General features: G+C 40.6%; 2 protein-coding genes across 5 annotated transcripts in view; one reads left to right on the plus strand and one right to left on the minus strand.

Annotated features, from left to right (window-relative positions):
• LOC126199060 (tyrosyl-DNA phosphodiesterase 2-like) overlaps positions 1 to 20,705 on the minus strand; it is a 174,825-nt gene that overhangs the window by 152,372 nt on the left and 1,748 nt on the right. For both annotated transcript variants that reach the window (XM_049935838.1, XM_049935783.1), the window contains exons 2-3: positions 19,954 to 20,020; positions 8,564 to 8,735 (exon numbers count right to left, since the gene is read on the minus strand). In XM_049935838.1, coding sequence (XP_049791795.1) covers positions 8,564 to 8,566 — 3 coding nt within the window. In that variant the 5' untranslated portion in view covers positions 8,567 to 8,735; positions 19,954 to 20,020. The remainder of the gene's footprint in view (positions 1 to 8,563; positions 8,736 to 19,953; positions 20,021 to 20,705) is intronic.
• Positions 1 to 20,705, plus strand: part of LOC126199034 (double-stranded RNA-specific editase 1-like) — a 169,391-nt gene that overhangs the window by 91,174 nt on the left and 57,512 nt on the right. The window contains exons 1-2 of one of the 3 annotated variants that reach the window (XM_049935746.1): positions 5,751 to 5,765; positions 5,851 to 5,929. The exons of 1 other annotated variant lie outside the window; for it this stretch is intronic. In XM_049935746.1, coding sequence (XP_049791703.1) covers positions 5,854 to 5,929 — 76 coding nt within the window. In that variant the 5' untranslated portion in view covers positions 5,751 to 5,765; positions 5,851 to 5,853. Of the gene's footprint in view, positions 1 to 5,704; positions 5,766 to 5,850; positions 5,930 to 20,705 lie in introns of those variants that run through there. One more of the 3 variants, XM_049935762.1, reaches the window with a different exon arrangement.

Genomic DNA, 20,705 nt, shown 5'->3' on the forward strand with positions numbered 1-20,705 from the left:
AAATATTTATGTAACTTTTTTTTTCTGAGGTGGCGAGTGTAACTTAATAATATGACTACCCCTGTGGTACGTTAAGTAAGATAATTTTATCTTTTCGATTAAAACGTAGTAGTGATATCATAGAAAATCTTTTTCTATGTGATACGTAAAGGAGTACCATAACACACAGCTTTAAAATGATTTCTCTCTCTTTCGTCAAATTAGCGGCTCCAGTTTTTCATAGCCTCATATGCTGCCAGGGTACTGTAAATACAGTGCATCACAAAAGTATTCGACCACCCTCGTTCTTGAATTGTGAAGTTCTCTTCGAACATTTGAGGCCCATGAGAAGCAATTGCCGGTCCGTTCTCTAGTGTGAATATTGTCTGACAATGTACTACAAGCAGATGTCGCTGTATAATATAATTAACTACGTGAAATGTATATTTGCATTATAAGACACCACAACATGCAGTCACTTTAATATTCGGACACATGTCGTGTGCTGTGGTGCTAGCTGTAGACCGATCAGCCTCATTCTGTGCCGCGTTTCGGTGTTGTTAACATGCATGGTTCACGATACGATGGGGCGGAAAGGAAACAATAAGTCATTTGAAAAGAGACAACTTGTTATTTTGCATCACGCTAAATGACATACCGAAAGACTGATTGCCGCATTATTACAAATGAGTAAGAGTACTGTAGGTGACATTATACGAAGATTCAACAGAGAAGGTAGAATTGAAGATAAACCAAAAACAGGGCGACCAAATAAGCTGAGTAGAAGAGAGGAAACCGGAGTAATAAGAAAAATTAAAACAAATCCGAGGTTGTCGGCAACGAAAAGTGCTGCAGCAGGAATATGTGAAGGACACGCGCCCTGAAACAGTCCGACAAATTATCAGACGAGAGGGGGGGGGGGGTATAATGGTCGAGTAAGCAGGAAGAAGCCTATGATAAATGAGAAGAATAGAAAGAAACGACTGGACTTCGCGAAGCAGCACGTAAATATAAGTGTCAGTTGGTGGGACGAAGTAATTTTTGTCGATGAATGTGAAGTGCAGATATTCTCCTCAAACGGAAGACCTACGACGTGGAGAAAACCACGTGAAGAATTTCAATCGAAGCATCTGCAACCCACAGTTAAACAATTCGGTAGAGGTGTCATGTTTGGGGTTCCATGTCGTCATCTTGGGTAGGCCAATTAGCATTCATTGAAGGTACAAGGGACAAGCATTATTATGTGAACATCCTAAAAGAAAACTTACCGAGAAGTGCTACAAGTTTGGCTTTCGAGGACGTTCAAATTGTATCAAGACTATGATCCGAAGCATAAAGCGGATATTTAGAGACTATGGTCGCTGTATAATTGCCCTAAGGTTTTGAATACCTATCCTCAGAGTCCAGACTTGAACCCAATAGAAAATCCTTGGATTGAATTGAAGCGAAAAGTACGACAAACGCCAGTGACATCAAAAGAAGCTTTAAAGGGACGAATACTGGAAGAATGGCGACAAATAGGTCCTGATTATACGCGAAAGCTCGTTCACAATAGCATCCTTAAACGCATGGAACAAGTGATTAAGCAAAAAGGACTGCATAAAAGGTATTAAAATGTACAGAGTTGTGATTGTTATACTTGCCGCCTGAAAACTTTTGTGGCTTTAATAGTGGGCATGTTTCTTTGTGTGTTATTGTTTATGTTTAAGTTTGCAAATAAGAAAATGCTGTATTTTTATTTATTACACAGTCCTATACCATTTTGTGCCTAGACTACTGCTGTAATATGTGATGCCTGTATATAATGAAGTAAAAGTAAAACATAACACTGGTGGCCGAATACTTTTGTGAGTCACTGCACCTGTCCAGAGCGCACTAGTCCGGAGCTCGGCATTAGATGACCGGCTCTGCTCCTATGAAATGACCGCTTCTCCCGATACTCCAGTCAACGAAGGAAAATTAGGAAAAAAAATTCATGTAATTGCAAGTTTTTATACCGTGGTAAGACAGTTTTTTTTTCTTGATTTAATCGGGAAACTGCGACTTCTAGCAAATTAGTTTCCCACAAAATTAAACTACATTAAATTTCTTACAGAAAGGATCCTATTCATTTTTCTCTATAACTGATAGTATCCGCGTTCTGAGGATGGAGAAATCGCAAAGTGTTCAAAATTGTTTCGTTGGTATAAAATGTATGTTTATTGTTAAACGAAGTGGTTTAAGAATACACATTAAATTGTGTACCACAACTAACAAGGGGAGGCCGCCAATTGTGAAATTCAGATTCGATTCATACTGCGCATAATAAAAGCTCATGTCCAGAGGTGTAATGTGGCAAAGCACCAAGATGCACTTCTCAGCCGTTGTCGAGAAAATCGACAGTTAAAAGAAACCGTTGCGGTGAAATACCCTCTACGATTAATAATTTTCTAAAGCGTCGTGGCGCAGCGGTAAGCGCTCGGGTTCGTAATCCGAAGATCGCCGGATCGAATCTCGCGCCATGCAATTTTTTTATTATTAGTTTTTTGTAATTCAAACATATATATATAAACTATTAATGAATTGCTTATGCATGTTGGTGAAGGCGGATCGCACTCCAATTGTACCGCCTCCATTTTTCCGGTTTTTTTTTTTTAAACAGGGTGTACCAAAGCTCTCCCGTCCGCACTGATTTTCGACGATGTTATAAGTTGCGCTAGGGACCGCATCTACCTTCTTTCGAAGTTAAACTACGCTGTTATGCGGCGGTTCGTTTCGGCCCATTCGACATCTGTAATACCTGCCACAGCAAATTTGTGTTCGTGGGGTCTCTATTCTAATTCGAACGTTTGAGTTACGCTATACGCACTCGTTTCGGAATAACGTTTCTACGTCTTCCGTTAACTATACGTGGTTAACATTATGAAGAAAATTAATAACATTTGTGAAATAGAACTTTGTTCGCGGAAAACATAATGATGTTCGAAGTCGCCAGTTTTTCCACGACAAAACGACTTTCAACAACTTATTATATGCATAATTGTTGCAACTGATTGCGGGGAATTATATTTGAATTACAAAAAAACAAATACTAAAAAAGAAAGTTGCATGGCGCGATATTCGATCCGGCGACTTTCGGATTACGAACCCGAGCGCTTATCGCTGCGCCACGACGTTGTAGAAAATCATTAATCGTAGAGAGTATTTTACCGCAACGGTTTCTTTTAACTGTCGATTTTCTCGACAACGGCTGAGAAGTGCATCTTGGAGCTTTGCCACATTATACCTCTGGCCATGAGCTTTTATTATGCGCAGTATGAATCGAATCTGAATTTCACAATTGGCGGCCTCCCCTTGTAAGTGCACTAGAGCTGTAATAAATTGTGTTCCAGGGTTGTAGCTGGCGGAAGGAGGTAGTGGAGGGTAGATGCGTCAGGCAGGTCGCCGGATTGTGGTCAAGCACTTCCTTCCTTTGTAGGACTTGTGAACTGGAGAGTGGGCACTACGTGATACGAAGCAGCTGCAGGGTCTCTCACAGAGTTATACCAACCCTTCGACAACGCGCCGTATCAGTCGCTGGTGACGCGTTGTACAGACATGCCCGGGAAGTGTTTATTCTCTACAAAGTGCAATAAAACTACATGGAAAGCAGATGAATTATTTGCATCGCAGGAAATGCATATGGACATCTATATAATTATCTATCTGCACACTATTCTACAATGCAAGAGGGAGACTCATTCTTAAGATGCCTCACACGCGAAGCTCGCCAAACGTGGTGTCCGTCATGGTTGCACGCTCTAAAACGATCAGCACATCTCACGGAACGTGTACCTCATCGTGATCTCTCCAGCAGCAGTTGGTAGTACCTGATACGCAAATCACACAGTTTCATTACGCAAGTGGACGCATAAAATAGGTGCGTTAGCTCTGTTAGCGACTGTCGAAGAAAAGTAGAGGAAACGTGGGCTCGTGCATGGCGTGGACACCGAATAATGCTGTATAACAGTGTGACATACATACTAGCAAAAATTATGCGTTAATTGATTTGAATTGCTCATTATCTATATAACGCTTCAAAAATTGAAAATACAGATTTTGACGGTTTCCTTTTCGTGAGACATAGATGTATCAATTGTAATTACCATGTAACGCTGTCATTGCCTTGCTGCTTATGGGTATAAGGAATCATCTATCTCCACAATGTTAAATTATCACTGCTATAGGGAACATTTCCTCACAACTACTGGAGCTAGAAAATTTTCACTTGTGGGCATTGGCATGTTACAACAATACTGAAACAACAGTTTTTCGTCAAATTACTTACTTACAGATATATTTCATGTTTACCACGCAGTAAATTATTCCATCACTTTTCGCTACGCCACATTATCACCTCTAAATCTTTAGTAAATCAAGTAATTCAAAAATCATTGTTTCAGTATCTACAAGAAACTCATGTGACTATTATCATAAAAATTTCAGACTTCTAGATTCAACAGTAGTTGGGATAACGTTCCTAGATGTAGTAAAAAGTAAACTTATGGGAAACGGAGGAAGATGATTAAAACATTCCTAATCCATAATTAATACACTCTTCAGTGTTCATAATCATCTTCAAGTCGTCTTTTGGCAGCCCTTTGCCCCTGGCTTGCTGTTTTCACTAATGTCTAGATTAAATTGCTGCATACCTTAGTTTGTGCCGATCTAAAGTCAACATAGCACGCACTGTGCGGGATCCAACATGCAGCCATAAGACATTTGTCTTGTGGACAGAGATGAATTTCGCCATGCAAGTAAGGCCAGAGTTCTGACTTTTTATGGAGTAGTTACCCTGGGTCGGCCTTGTTGGAGGGTGCCATTAACATTTCTCGTTTTTCGAAACCGTTGTGACACATTCAACGTTACCTGCGCTTAACCGGCACCAAGGCGTCCGCAAGATTCTTCGCGACAAAACATCGCTCAAATGGAGCATTTGTGGTATTAAACTTCACCAAGAGAGACTAGACGCTACTCATAAAGAAAACTCCAATCACGACTGAGATATAGACCAAAATAATATTTCCCGTGATTTTTTAATCACGTGAGGATTCGAAAGTCATTAGAGACTTTTGATTGGGAAACGGATGAGAGGAAATCGAACCTGCCCTTTTCAAAATGACCATTGTAGAATCGACCGCAAGCAATATGGGAAACTATGATAAGTCTAAATTTGGATGGCCGGAAGGGAACTTGACCTACTGTCCTCGCGAATGCGAGTCCTGTGCATTAACCTCTGCATCACCTCGCCCAGTGCTTCCATATTCCAAGCGGAAAGTCTTTTCTTACACATGTATACCGCAAATAAAGTTTGCGGAGAACTCTTGAAGGTTACAATTTTTAGTGAATGTTCGCTTTTTCTCTAATGACCTCTCGATTGTGCTTTGACAAATTGAAGCGCGAAGTCCATGAGACATGGCCAAATTATTCAGGTGGTATAGAGCTAGTCTTGGTAGGTAAAGATGGAAGTTCGATCACTGCTGTGGCACGTTGTTTTAATTTGCTATGAAGGCTTGGCTTAGCAGTCACCCGACGCCAGAGAACACTGCGCTCTTGTGAGTAACCCGGTTCAGAAGTGCTGCTGGGGAAGGGGAAAAGTCTCGAAACAGATAGCATATCAACTAGTTCTGTGGCAAGTGCAGCTGTATTGCCACGCCACGCTGTGTTAGCCTTAGCGTCGACTCAGAACGTTCTAGAGTGTGTACTGTTCAATCCACATACATGCACGGATAGCTTGTCAAGCTGACTTGTTACTTGTGACGATAAAAGTAGAGTATTTCTTATAAGCTACTTTTAATAAGTGACTTCGTATACTTTTTTCGCTGGCAAAACTTTTAAGACCTTTTCATATAGGTCATGTTGTCCCTCGCAATACCATTCCTTCCGGACCCCCTGAAAACGAATGTGCATTGGCTCGGAACATTTGCAAATGGTGAGTCCTACACATCATCTAAATTCGATTCTGTTTCATAACTAAAATTGTCAGGTATTTACTGCAGAACTGGCCTCGCCGTTCATAAAACACGTTTCCTTCCATGCGCAAGAATTCATTGCTATACGTGTTTGAATTCATTAATCTTCCGTTGCTGGTTTCCTTTAAATAAATAAAAAAAAAGTGTCGAAGGTTTTCAAGTATTACAGAGGACCAGTGAAAGTGTTTGTTACGTAAATCAGAATTAATTCCTAACTGGCAGAAGCGTTATAGATGATTACGGGTGCATTTTAGTAAAAGTTTAAATTGAAAATGTTTACAATGGATAAGCACAGTGTGTTGTGATTTCCGTAGTACATCCATAACATCAGACACGAAGCGAACAGCTTTTTATTAATGCAATTTTACATGGCTGGTTTATTGACGAGGCTGCTACGCCACAAATTCGTCAAATTGGTGTTGGCATCACTTGTTCCTCGTTGTACTAAGCGTAATTGTGATACCACTGTCCAGTTCAGTATACTGGTGCAGTGTCTTTTTAAAACTATCTTGCTTCAAATACTCTTCAGACGTGTTAGTAAGCAATAGCTGTGGCTGTTATAAAGTGGGAGCGGAAAGTCGCGTCTCTTGAAATAAAGCAGAACAGTTTGTATGTAACAGTATAAAAATTACTTTGGATGTGAAACAGTAGGAACGGCCATCTCACGGTGTGTTACGAACGTGGAAGATACAAATACCAGTCGCAGGATGTATTATACTGTGGCTGTTCACAACCATAGGAAGTTCGGAGATCCAACAGGCTGAGTGTGATACATTTTTGATCATGGTAAGGTAAGGTCGGATCAAGCAAAGGTGGCGCAGGATTCCGACGTGTCCTTTTCAAAAGAACGACTCCAGCATCCGTTTTAAGCAATATCAGGAAACCATGGAAATCCGACCTATGGATGACCATACAGTGACTCGAAACAAAGTTCTCCAACTCGCTCGGTTGTAGCCCTAAGGCGTAAGCTGCGGGTAATGGAGGGCAACCATAGCTCACGCGGATGCACGTTTTTTATAGCTCTTATAGTGACTAGACACTTATTGTTAACTACGGATAGTTTGAGGCCGCTACGACAACAGAGAGGACTGGAATCGCTGCGCCTGTTAAAGCTATTCAGAGGGGAAATCGTAATCTGAATAACATTGATTAGTTAGTCGAGAGGCAAGCAGCAGTATAAGGAGATATGATCTTCACCCAGGGCAGAAAAATTACTGTAGTCTTTTTGTGAAACTTGCAAGCACTGAAACAGCTAATGTCATTCGATTGTCTGGAAATGAGCCACCATTAAGGAGCTGCCAAATATCACAGATTGGAAAAGGTAGAAAGCTGTGTATATTGCGCTCGCCAACGCAAAAAATCGTAATTGGGAGCTGGAATGACAAACTTATTTCATAATTGTAATAATATAATGATCAAAAGTATAACATTCATCCCACCCGCCTATAGTTATGAAGTTGTAGATTTCCTAAAAGATTAAGCCTCGAAAAGTCATAAGTGTTATCTCTCTTAAGGTCCTACAGCTTGACAACAGACGTATCTGTGACATAGAATAAATGACTTAAATTGTGCATTGCTGTAACAGTCTATCGCATTAGTGTTCTTCTGTCGCTGCTCGGCATAACAACTAATATTTATGAATAAAAAAGTGACGTCCTTGATTGTGATTAACTAATTAATACCAAACAGTGTAACAATATCCAGCACTGAAACGACACAAATTCATCAGCTAATCACACGAACATTGTTCCCTCACCTCTTGTACAAATCAGACGAGAGTACCTGCTTCCTTATAAGTATAACAATATTATTTTACTCTGTCTCGAAGTATGTTCTTAGAGTCGATATCATCGTATATTAAGAAATGGTTCAAATGGCTCTGAACACTATGGGACTTAACATCTGAGGTCATCAGTTCCCTAGACTTGAACTACTTAAACATAAACTAACCTAAGGACATCACACACATCCATGCCCGAGGCAGGATTCGAACCTGCCACGTAGCGGTCGCGAGGTTCCAGACTGAAGCGCCTAGAACCACTGGGCCACACAGGCCGGCCGTGTATTAAAATAGATCTTTTTACAGGATGTATGATATCGTGCCATGGTGTGATTTCAACGACATTTCCAAAATAGACCAAACCATTTTTATGATTGTAATAGTTTTATTAGTATATGAGAGATTACGGAAAGCTATTTCCATGTAATCAATAGTTCAAACCGCTTTTAAATGAAATCATTCTGCTTTTGCCTGTTCAAACATTATTGTAAGAGCCAAAAGGGGAATGATTTCATTTGAAAATTTCACGAAGGCTGTGGACCCATTTGTCGTAAAACTTTTTAGTTCAAACTCGGCGTGTGTTTCCCACGTTACATTCATATATTGTTTATGCGTTGAGATTTGTTCTCTCCAATATTGTGCCAACAGTATTGGAAATCTGCCCTACATTGCCAGATTCCTGTATGTACTTCATTTCGGTGTCTGCATTCAGTTAGCATTCACTTTGTTATAGTAGTATAGGGAAAAAAGATGTAACTGCATATCGCTTAGCGGAACTAGTCTCAGAAACATGCATACTGCAATTTGTACTCACCATGCGGGTACCAACAGGATCTTCGTTATTACCCTCTTGAAGCGAACTTCTGAATGCACAGACAGACCAGAGGATCCTGTCTGTATTACATGCCTAAAATGGCCAGTTATTTGCGAAAAATGCTCATGGTGTTCACGAGCTTCGTGCGCGCACTTCTTTGGCCTTGCGATCCCTGTAAATGAAATAGCTGGAGGTTATCATTAAGTGAAGGGAATGAGCGACGCAAGCGACTATAAATAAACGCGTGTGTAACAGATGCCAGTAGTTGTGAATAAGAAGTACTTTTCGTATATGAGACTATGATAGTTGGTAGCAGATTTCATATAAAAACAAGAAGGGAAAATGGGAGGACCAAACGGCGAAAATTGAATCTAGATTGAGCAGAAATCAAAGGAAATCGATCACTTTACAAGCAAACTCAAAATCAGGATACGGAGAGAGGGCAATTTTAATCACAAACAGTGTAAGGTAGTGACTATAAAATTGCAACAACAGGAACTAAATAAGTATTTTGTTTCTTATTTTGTGTAAACAGTATAGTAAAAAAAATACATAACATTTGCATGTGATTGTGGGATATACATGATGCGAAATTTAGAACGGTATCTAGCTTTCTCCTCCAGTACGAAAATATTTTGTTAACTCCCACGTATATTAGGAGAAATGATCATCGTAGGTTTCTAACGGCAGGCATATTTTTTGATTTAACTAAGGCGTTTGACTGTGTTGATCACAACATGTTGCTCCAGAAGTTAGACCATTACAGAATACGGGGAGTAGCTCACAATTGGTTCACCTCCTACTTTAGCAACACACAGCAAAAGGTCATTATTCAGTGTTGATGCGGGGTCTGAGTGGGGTACGGTCAAGTGGGGGATGTCCCAGGGATCAGTGTTGGGGCCACTCCTTTTCCTTATTGATATAAATGATATGCCCTCTAGTATTACGGGTAACTCTAAAATATTTCTGTTTACTAATGGCATTAGCTTGATAGTAAAGGATGTTGTGTGTAACATGGGCTCAGTTTCTATTACAGTTTAACACACAAATAAACAAAACCTGACGTTTTAATTTCACATAATGGCCATATGATTAGTGAAACTGAACATGTTCAAACTCATAGGTGTTCAGATAGATAGTAAACTGTCGTGCAAAGCCCACGTTTAGGACCTTGTTCAAAGATTTAATGCTGCCATTTTTACTATTCGTACGGTATCTGAAGTGACTGATTGTTCGACAAGAAAATTGGTCTACTTTGCTTATTTTCATTCGCTTATGTCGTATGGTATATTTTGGGGTAACTCTTCTCATTCTAAAAGGATATTTTTGGCTCAGAAACGGGTGGTTCGGGCAGTAAGTGGTGTAAGTTCGCGAACCTCTTGTCGACTCCTGTTAACGAGTGGGTGTTTTGACATTGGCCTCTCAATATATACAGAGTGAGTCAGGAGGAAATGTACATGCTTTGAGAGGTGATACTATTAGTGATTCTGAACGAAAAACGTAATATGGAATTATGCCGTATTCCGAACGGTTTCCGAGGTAGAACACATTTAATATCACTTTTGTGCTTTTTTCTTGAATATCTCGAAAACCGCACCCTCCAGCGAAAAACGTGTCGCAGTACAAAATTAAACTATATTAAATTTCCTACAAAAAGGTCCTATTCATTTTTTTTTCTCTAGAACTAATGGTTTGTGCGAAGAGAGCGCGAGAATGTTGAAAAGCTCGCTCGACGCGCATGCGCTGTAGCTTAGACGTAATTTTTGTAGGCCAGTTTCAGGTATTTTCCCGACTTGATAGACCACAAGTGTCCCGTATCAAACTGTTCGTCTCACCATGCTACCTCAAATTGGCCTACAAAGAACACGTATGGTACAGCGCAATCACGTCGAGCGAGTTTTTCAACATTCTCGCGCTCTCTTCGCACAAATTATTAGTTCTAGAGGGAAAAAGAAGAATAGGACCTTTTTTGCTGGAAATTTAAAATAGTTTTAATTTTTTATTGCGACACTTTTTCGCTGCTGAAGGGTGCGGTTTCCGAGTTATTCAAGAATACAAAAGTGATATTAAATGTGTTCCATCTCAGAAACCATTCGGAATAGGGCATACGTCCATACGAAGTTTTCCGTTCAGGATCACTAATACTATCCCCCCCCCCCCCCCAAAAAAAAAATGTACCTTTCCTCCTGACTCACCCTGTATATTCCTTACTGTCATTTCTTGTTAACAATATTAGCTTATTCCCAAGAATAAGGCAACTTTCACTCAGTTAATACTCGGCAGAAATCAAACCTGCATTTGGATCGGACTTCCTTAACTCTTGCGCAGAAAGGTGTGCACTGCTGCAGCCATTTTCAATAAGCTACCACTAGAATTCAAAAACCTTAGCAGTAATCCACGCGCTTTCAAATCGAAACTGAAGAGTTTCTTTGTGGGTCACTCCTATTCTGTTGGAGTTCATGAACAATTAAGCTGATTCTTGTTGTATTGTTGATTGCGTTTACTTTAACTTGTGGACTGACTTTTTTCGGGTTCATAAACATATTTTTATCTGTTATTACTTTAATGCTGTATTTCATGTACTGACACGTTCCATGACTTCGGATATTTGCTCCTCAATTTGGTCCTACGGAACTTGACGTGTAAATAACCAAATAAATAATAAAGTAAGCTAAATCAGACCTCGCTCAGAAAGATTTACACTGAGATGACAAAAGTCATGGGATAGCGACTTGCACATATACAGATGGTAGTCTCGCGTCCACAAGGTATAAAAAGGGCAGTGCATTGGTGGAGCTGTCATTTGTACGTGGGTGATTCATGAGAAAAAGTTTCCGACGTGATTATGGCTGCACGAAGGGAAAAAACAGACTTTGAACGCGGAATGGTAGTTGGAGCTAGACGCATGGCACATTCAGTTTTGGAAATCATTATGGAATTGAATATACCAAGATACGGTGTCAAGAGTGTGCTGAGAATACTAAATTTCACATATTACCTCTCAGCTCGTACAATGCGGTGGCTGACGGGCCTCACTTAACAACAAAGAGAAGCGGCGTTTGCGTAGAGCTGCCAGTGCCATCAGCCACCCAACACTACGTGAAATGACCGAAAAATCAGTGTGGGAACGACAACGAACGTATCCATTAGGACAGTGCAGCAAAATTTGGCGTTAATGGGCTATGGCAGCAGATGATCGACGCGAGTGCCTTTACTAACCGCACAACATCGCCTGCAACGCCCTTTTTGGGCTCGTGGTGCAGACACCACGAAGCCACGGACCCAAGTTGTCAACGAGGCACTGTGCAACTTGATTATAGCTCCATAACGATGTGGGCTGTGTCTACATGGAATAGCTTGAGTCATCTGGTTGAACTGAACCGATCATTGACTGGAAATGGTTATATTCAGCTACTTGGAGACAATTTGGAGCCATTTATGTACTTCTTGTTCCCAAACAACGATAGAATTTTTGTGGGTGATAATGCGCCGTGTAAACGGGCTACAGTTGTTCGCGATTGGTTTACAATTATTCGCACCAGCAGCACTTTTGCAGTTAAGAACGGCTATAGAGGAAGCAGGCCCAGTATTTCTACAGGGGACTTCCTACGAAGTGTTGAGCCTATGCCACGTCGAGTTGCTGTTCTACGCTGGGCAAAAGGAAGCCAACACGATCTTAGAAGGCGTCCCATGACTCCGTCACCTCATTGTACATGCTGACTAGAATAATAGTCGTAACACCCTGTGTATCGATGTAAGTCGTAGGACTGTTGATACTTTTAAAAATATCGGGAATCCGATATAACAATATTTTAAAAAGTTATCGGCCCCGATGCATCGAAAAAAATTGATATGCCGTCGGAAAAAATATACCGGCCAAAAAGAAAATAAAGTCTGCACATCGTAAATATACTGCCAGTTTTAGAGCTGTATATTTAAGTAGGCCTACTTATCTATTAATAGATATTCTATACATCACAAGCAGCAGCCTGCATATCACCCTTAGAGCAAGAACTGAAAGGAATACGATGCACGTTCATACGTGACTATAAGCACTTCGCTAACAGTGGTAACGGCATGTAAGAAGCACAATAAAAGGTGTCCGATGGGTCGCTCGTTCGGCTTCGTCACATAGCGCCTGGAACACTTCATGTCGACTTCATTTAGATGTTTGTTCGTTAGTTTCGCAACTGTTTTTGAAGAATGCCAATGTGAAGAAATAGCACACTAGTTGTGTTAAAATAGTTTTTTTTAATGCCACTGGTGTACTATTTCTTCACATCGGATTCCTTGTGATTCCGTTCGCAACCTCCCCCCCCCCCCCCCCCCCCCCAGTGCAATCTGACAACTTTTTTGTGCTAGCTATACTTCCTTCACGCAGCCAAAGAGAAAGAATGGATGTGGTGAAAGCTCAAAAAGTATTAAGACTCCTTCACACTGTGAAAGTAAAATTATGTTCTTCTGGAATTTCAAACCAGGGTATCGGCCCCTGGCGGCAATTTCAGGGGGGAGGGGGGCAAATTCATATTCTTGAAGGAGTTGAAAAGCATTCCAGTTGGTTTTTGAACACATTCTAAGTTGATTTCTCAACGAAGCATAAGTTGATTTATGAATGTGTGCGAAGGGTATGTGATGTCTCTGCCAGGGGCGTCCTCGTCACATCTAGAAATAAAAAAAAACTTTCCCGCAGATAAAAGGGGACAGGGCTATAAGAGCTAAGCCGAATAAACCCGAAGGGTGAACGTCAATCGCTGTTTGTTTATGTGGTTGATTGGGTCTGCGAACGATCAGCGAAATCCAGAGTGGAAATAAACGATTAACAGGTAAGAAAGATTACGTATAATCTTTTCGGTATATCCACGAAAATGAAATTTTGGCAGAAAGTTTTTACCAAAACGCTACTCCACCAAGAGTCAGTTAAGCTCCGAAAACGCGTTGTACTAACACGTAATAACTAACGCCTAAACGGAAAATAAACACTGGTTAACTGAACATGTAACCGGAGAATGTTTCGACAATGGCAGGAATAGTTACAGAATTATTGATGACAAGATTGTTTGTTAGAACGAGGAAGGAGAAGAAACGGGGACATCACAAAAATTAGATGGAAGACTATGACGATTCCAAATGTATCCGCAATTTAATTATGTTTTTGTTTATTTTGGTAGTACTGTCATGACGCATGCTTTGTTTATTTGTTGTTACATCTTTGCGATTTTCAAGCTGCCAGGTTAGTTTCGTTATCGCTGCTGTGCTGTCAATCATGGCTGCTCCGCTGTCTGTTTGCACCAAAGAAGAGCGTTCAGTGATCCGTTTTTTATGGTCGGAACGCGAATCAGGGACCTAAATTCATCGAAGACTTTCGGTATAGTATGGGAACAGTGTTTTGCCACAACGGAGTGTCTACGGATGGATTGAAAAATTCCGAAATTGTCGTACAAGTGTCACGCACGATGAAAGAGCCGGGCGACCGTTTACCGCCACAATAGAAGACACCATTGAGCGTTCATGTGATATGATTTCTCTTAGACAGACGATTATCTATTGACAAAGTGGCACATTGTCTGCAAATTAGACACGGTTCTGCCTACGAAATCATCCACAACAGACTTGGGTTTCATAAAGTTTGTGCAAGATGGATCCCAAAACAACTCACGCAGTTGCATTAACAAACGCGCTTGGACATCTGCAAAAAACATTAGGATCGCTATGGTAACGAGGGGGACAACTTAGTATCATTACTGGTGAAGAAACATGGATCCATCATTAAGAGTCGGAGAGTAAACGGCAGAGTATGGAATGGAAACATACAAATTGGCTGTGCAAGAAAAAATTAGAGAAAACTGATACTTTTTTTTTTTTTTTTTTATACGCATAAGGTCCAGTACTGGAACATTATGGGGAAAGGGGCATAACAATAAACAGTGTACGTTACAGTGAGATGCTTACTGCCAGGCTAAAGCCTGCAGTTCGAAGCAAACGCCGAGGATTGCTGTCAAAATGTGATGTGTTGTTGCACGACAATGCCCGTGCGCATATTGCTGCCCACACTACTGAAACGGTCCATAAACTCAAATTTGAAGTACTGGATCATCCTCCATATAGTCCAGATCGTGCCCCTTCTGACTATCACTTGTTTGGTCCACTCAAACAGGCATTAAGGGGCCGTCGATTTGCCTCGGACGAAGCAGTGAAAGAAGCGGTGCATTCGTGGCTCGCAGCTCAACCGAGAACCTTCTTTTATGAGGGCTTCAGGAAGCTTGTTCAGCGATGGACCAAGTGCGTTGAAACGCAAGGAGACTATGTTGAAAATGATGTTCTTGAAAGCTTCCTATTGATTAAAATAATATTTTATAACTACTTTGCGGAGCCGCGCGGGATAGCCGTGCGGTCTTAGGCGCCTTGCCACGGTTCGCGCTGCTCATCCCGTCGGAGGTTCGAGTCCTCCCTTAAAAAATGGCTCTGAGCACTATGGGACTCAACTGCTGTGGTCATAAGTCCCCTAGAACTTAGAACGACTTAAACCTAACTAACCTAAGGACAGCACACAACACCCAGCCATCACGAGGCAGAGAAAATCCCTGACCCCGCCGGGGAATCGAACCCGGGCGTGGGAAGCGAGAACGCTACCGAGTCCTCCCTTAGGTGTGAGTGTTGTCCTTAGCGTAAGTTAGTTAAAGTTAGATGTAGTGTGGACTGATAACCTCAGCAGTTTGGTCCCATAGAACTTCCCACAAATTTCAAAAATTTTACTTTGCGGATAATAATTGACTTACCCTCGTATAAAAATCTTGTATTGTACTTTTCGATGTCATGCTTCAGAGACTGGACCATATAAATGAAATGTGGAACTATTTCCTAACAAAGCTTTTTGGCCGTAGTAGCCCTATTAGGCATTTGATATTGGTACTTAATGAATTATGTTTGTCGTGTTATTTCTCTAAACTAGGTACGTAAAAATGACCATTCGTGCCAAAACAATCTCGCGTATTTGTCGTGTGTTAAAACTGCTGCAGTATTAGAAAGGGCAATTTCATTTTATGCAGCAAACAGTTACAAAATATACGTAATCCACACCAGACTAGGGTACTATTCGTATTAACAGCTTCTTCAGTACTTGACAACGATATTTTTTATTTTTCATATAGCAAAACGTTTGGCAACTTCGATGCTTTCGCGGGAAGGAAAACACGCCATGTAAAGCTGCAGCAAGATTAGATAGAGAAAAATGCTGTGACCTAAGGAGTGAAGGAACGTGCACTGTCTTGCTTGTCTGTTTGTTTACTGGTTTTGTGTTTCCTGTATTTCATTTTATGTCACACAAAAGAGAAAGTTACTAGCTAATAGGCAATAAAGAGTGCAGATTTTCTCAAGAGTTCTTGTCCTCCAAGTCACAATAAGGAGTAGGATGTCAAACGGCCGACTGGGAGCAGGAGAGGTACCACAGGACACTTTAATTTCCACTGCCCTCTATATAGGCTTGATGACTTCTATTGCAAAATATACACGTTTGAATTCCACAGAGCGAAATACAGTGATGTGCGATAGAAGACTACTATGTGAAGAGGCGTGGCTCTGCTCTTTGGCACACTTATAAGACCGAATAAGTCTTATATTTCAATTGATATATATATCAAACTCTTCAGGAAAATGTGCGCTAGAAAGTGAACATATTTTTGAAAAAACTTTTTTTTTTAATTTTGACGGCCTATCTCAAACGCCACTACAAGCTTTTGCCCGCGTTCGGAAATATCGTAGATCCGGGGCTGCAATAATGCAGAAGTAACATCCAGCTTCTCGTAGCCATATTACACGTCCTCGTTCATACTTAGTGAGGAGTTGGTACCGACGTTTTTGTCGCCTTAAAGGCATAGTGGCGCTACAGGATTTCTATCTCAGATGTGTAGAAACTCGCCTACCAACTTTCGTTTATGTCGCACTGCCCTTTCTTGGTGTAGCGATTTTGTTCGTCCATCCCAGGAATGGAGTATCTCGGCGATTTTTGCCTGTTTTCGGTATAGATATGGCAAGATATCGGTCCCGGGAATTCCCAAGACGCTACCAAAATCTCTACAACAGTTCTACAAACTAGCCCGGACACACAAAAAGAAGCGAGCATGGGACTTCAGTTTATATAATGAGATTTAGGTTTAATAAAATATTTTTATTTGCGTACTAAAATATGACTACCACTTATGTTTTTTGTCTGGATGCAGTAATGTTCGTCTGTCATGATTTTGACGGATGATGATATGCAGTGTATGTTCTAATGGCAAAAAGATATTTTTATGCAATATAATTACAATATAACAATTTTCAGATTGTTTAGCTTTACTTCTGCAGTGAAACCTTGCTTATTGCCAAATTTCATGATTCTACGTCAACAGCAAATACCTGTATGAGTTGGTGAGTGGTTTTGCAAGTATCAAAATACGGGACATAAATGACCGAATCTTTTGATTGAATTACATAGCGAAAATTTTTCCACTGCCAAGGGATAATAGACTTAAGTATGTGACATAAATTTGAATTTGATAAGCCAACCTGTTTTAGAGAAAAAAAGGATCTTAACAGAGGAGCAGACAGACAGATGAATAAAAAAGATAAAAAAATATTCTTTTCGTGTCACATTACAAATTTTTTAGTATCAAAATATGTAACATAAATGTCTTTTGATTAAATTAATTTAGAAACTTAACTTTTACGCTGTTAAGGGACCTTGTATCTTAATGTGTTACATAAATTTGAACTTGATACGTCTACTCATTCCTGAGAAGAAGGGTTCTTAGCAGTCGGGCAGACTGACGGACAACAAAGCGAGCCTTGAGGGTTCTGATTTACAGATTGAGGCACGGAACCGTAAAGAAACACTTAGATCTTAAAATAATGTGGTACAGTTAGTCGGTTAACTCAGCACATACATTCATGTGCTCGAATATTCAATGCCACGGGTACCTTAATGATTAGATGAACAGCGATTCGACATGAAGTATTGTCAGAAATTCTTTGAACATCCGAATTTTGGAGATTTGCAAGTAGTCCTTCATTCGGGGTAAATCATGTCTCTTTCTGAGGGGTAGCTTCCGTAACTCTCTTGTGACTAAGAAAACAATGTAACTCGATTTATTTATAAATACGTGTTCTGCTGCTTTGTTCCATCCAGCGAAGTGCAAAAACTCGCTGAGCACTCTTAAGAGGCAGCTGTTGCCCATGGACAGGAAGTATGCTAGTTCCAGTTCCTGCTGCAGTGCAGTGTTTGTCTGCAGCTGTACTCTTACTTTGAATGCTTTATCTGTTTTTAAAGTGTTATTTTTTTACTATATGCTTCGTCATGCAAAGTGCAGTTACTCTAGATTGACAGTAATCATTCCCCGTCTCTACTAACAAGGGAACCTCCCCATCGCACCCCCCTCAGATTTAGTTATAAGTTAGCACATTCGATAGGCCTTGAAAAACTAAACACAGCTCAATCGAGAAAACAGAAGGAAGTTGTGTGGAACTATGAAACAATAAGCAAAATATACAAACTGAGTAGTTTATGTGCAGATATGCAACATCAAGGACAATGTGAGCGCAAGAGCGCCGTGGTCTCGTGGTTAGTTATGATCTGTCCGTTCGTTCATTGACGTCTCTGTTCACTGTAATTAGTTTAGTGTCTGTGTTTTGCGACCGCGCCGCAAAACCGTGCGATTAGTAGGCGAAAGGACGTGCATCTCCAATGGGAACCGAAAACATTTGATCGCAAGGTCATAGGTCAACCGATTCCTCCACAGGAAAACGTCTGATATATTCTATACGACACCGGTGACGGCATGTGCGTCACATGACAGGAATATGTTGTCGACCCACCTAACTTGTACACTTGGCGAATGGGTAAAAAGATTCTTCTATCTTGCCCGATTTAGGTTTTCTTGTGGATGTGATAATCACTCCCAAAAAAGTGACGAAAACATCTTTTCACCCGAGGAAAGGCTTGAGCCAAGACCTCTCGTTCCGCAGCTGCTCACGCTAACCACGAGACCACGGACACAATTTCTACCTGTTTTCTCGATTGATCTGTGTTCAGTTTTTAAAGGCCTATCCACTGTGCCAACTTATAACTAAATCTGAGGGGGGTGCGATGGGGAGGTTCCCTTGTAAGGAACATCAACGCTCAAGTCTCACCGCTTCACATCGAAGTTCGTGTACATTGAAAGGCACTGTGCACAGAACTTTTTTTCCAGTTCGTACTGTCCCACGTTATAAATTACAGCTATAGTCAATACACAGTCAGTGCCTCATCGCAACTGTTCTTTTCTTTCGGTTTTGCCTCCCGCTTCCTTTGCAAAAATTGTTCTAAACTTTCCTACAAATATGCAATACCTATTTTATTTTCGTAAATTACTAGGCTAGTGTACTCGGTATACTGCTTTTTCATGTGTGGTTGCCTTTAGATCATGGAGCAGAGAAGAATTCTTGCAAGTGTTCGAGGTTCAAACTTTCTACATCTGCACCTGCACTATCTCCTTTGGTCGGTGCAAGATGAAGACGCTGTGAGCTGCCTCTGTTGATCGCCTCAAAGAAAGGTCTCAGAGTTTAATTTGTACCGTAAAATTCTCACATGAGGCATTCTCATGAAAAACAAGCAACCAGTAAACCGATGACTTTGAGAATTTTGTTCTATATTGTGTTTTCTTTCATGCCATATCGGTAACTACATTTTTCTTTACCTAAATGTTCCTTTTTCGTACTCTAAAGCTACGTTCAAATACTGGACGAAGTTGTTATGTGTGGACTGTGCTGTATAAAAAAGAGTATCTGAGATTATGCAGTTTGTTGTAAAACCTGGTTACAGTAGTGCTCGACAAGTGGCGAGTACATATTCTAGTGCCATGCTCTGCTTCTGCACGCGCATATTCTCACGCCTCCCTCCCTCTATTATTTTTTATTCCAGTGGGCATCTCTCCCTCTATTGTTTATTCCAGAGGAAAGAGACTAAAAAAAGCTTCAGAACGGTATTTGTTATGCTGCTGTCTAGTGAAACAAGTCTTTCGGGCTGTTGAGAATATGTAAGGCAAACAGTTTTAGCCATACTTACTGAATCGAATGTCACAAACTTCCATCATTACCGACTGCACCCTCACAGTGGTAATTCGCCAAATTTCACTTGCACAAAGTACCTCAGCACAACCCGGAAGGAAGTGTATGAATAGCCTTTTCTTCATTTGTCTGTTGGAATATTTTTTATCAAAAACAAATAATCAAGATCTGTTGAAATAAACCGTTCTGACAGGTTTTTACTCCGAAGAAAGATAGAGTGGATCTGAGTTTTTGTAGTATTTGGTTAAGCAGTAAAGTGATTTTGTGTTGATGGAGGGGTAGAGAAAAGTAGGTTTTGTGTTTCTAATTACCTTGAAAATACTGTCAGCGACACGAAGAAAGGTGTAAGCGGGTGTCCAGCTGGTAACAGCATCCAACCTGTAACAAACATATATTATAGCTAAAAAATGAACTATTCCTATTATTTATGCATGCTGCTGTGGTCTTCAGTCCTGAGACTGGTTTGATGCAGCTCTCCATGCTACTCTATCCTGTGCAAGCTTTTTCCTCTCCCAGTACCTACTGCAACCTACATCCTTCTGAATCTGCTTAGTGTATTCATCTCTTGGTCTCCCTCTACGATTTTTATCCTCCACGCTGCCCTCCAATACTAAACTGGTGATCCCTTGATGCCTCAGAACATGTCCTACCAACCGATCCCTTCTTCTAGTCAAGTTGTGCCACAAACTTCTCTTCTCCCCAATCCTATTCAATACCTCCTCATTAGTTACGTGATCTACCCACCTTATCTTCAGCATTCTTCTGTAGCACCACATTTCGAAAGCTTCTATTCTCTTCTTGTCAATACTAGTTATCATCAATGTTTCACTTCCATACATGGCTACACTCCATACAAATACTTTCAGAAACGACTTCCTGACACTTAAATCTATACTCGATGTTAACAAATTTCTCTTCTTCAGAAACTATTTCCTTGCCATTGCCAGTCTACATTTTATATCCTCTCTACTTCGACCATCATCAGTTATTTTACTCCCTAAATAGCAAAACTCCTTTACCACTATAAGTGTCTCATTTCCTAATCTAATTCCCTCAGCATCAC

This window comes from Schistocerca nitens, chromosome 1 (assembly GCF_023898315.1).
Source record: "Schistocerca nitens isolate TAMUIC-IGC-003100 chromosome 1, iqSchNite1.1, whole genome shotgun sequence".
Taxonomy (NCBI): domain Eukaryota; kingdom Metazoa; phylum Arthropoda; class Insecta; order Orthoptera; family Acrididae; genus Schistocerca; species Schistocerca nitens.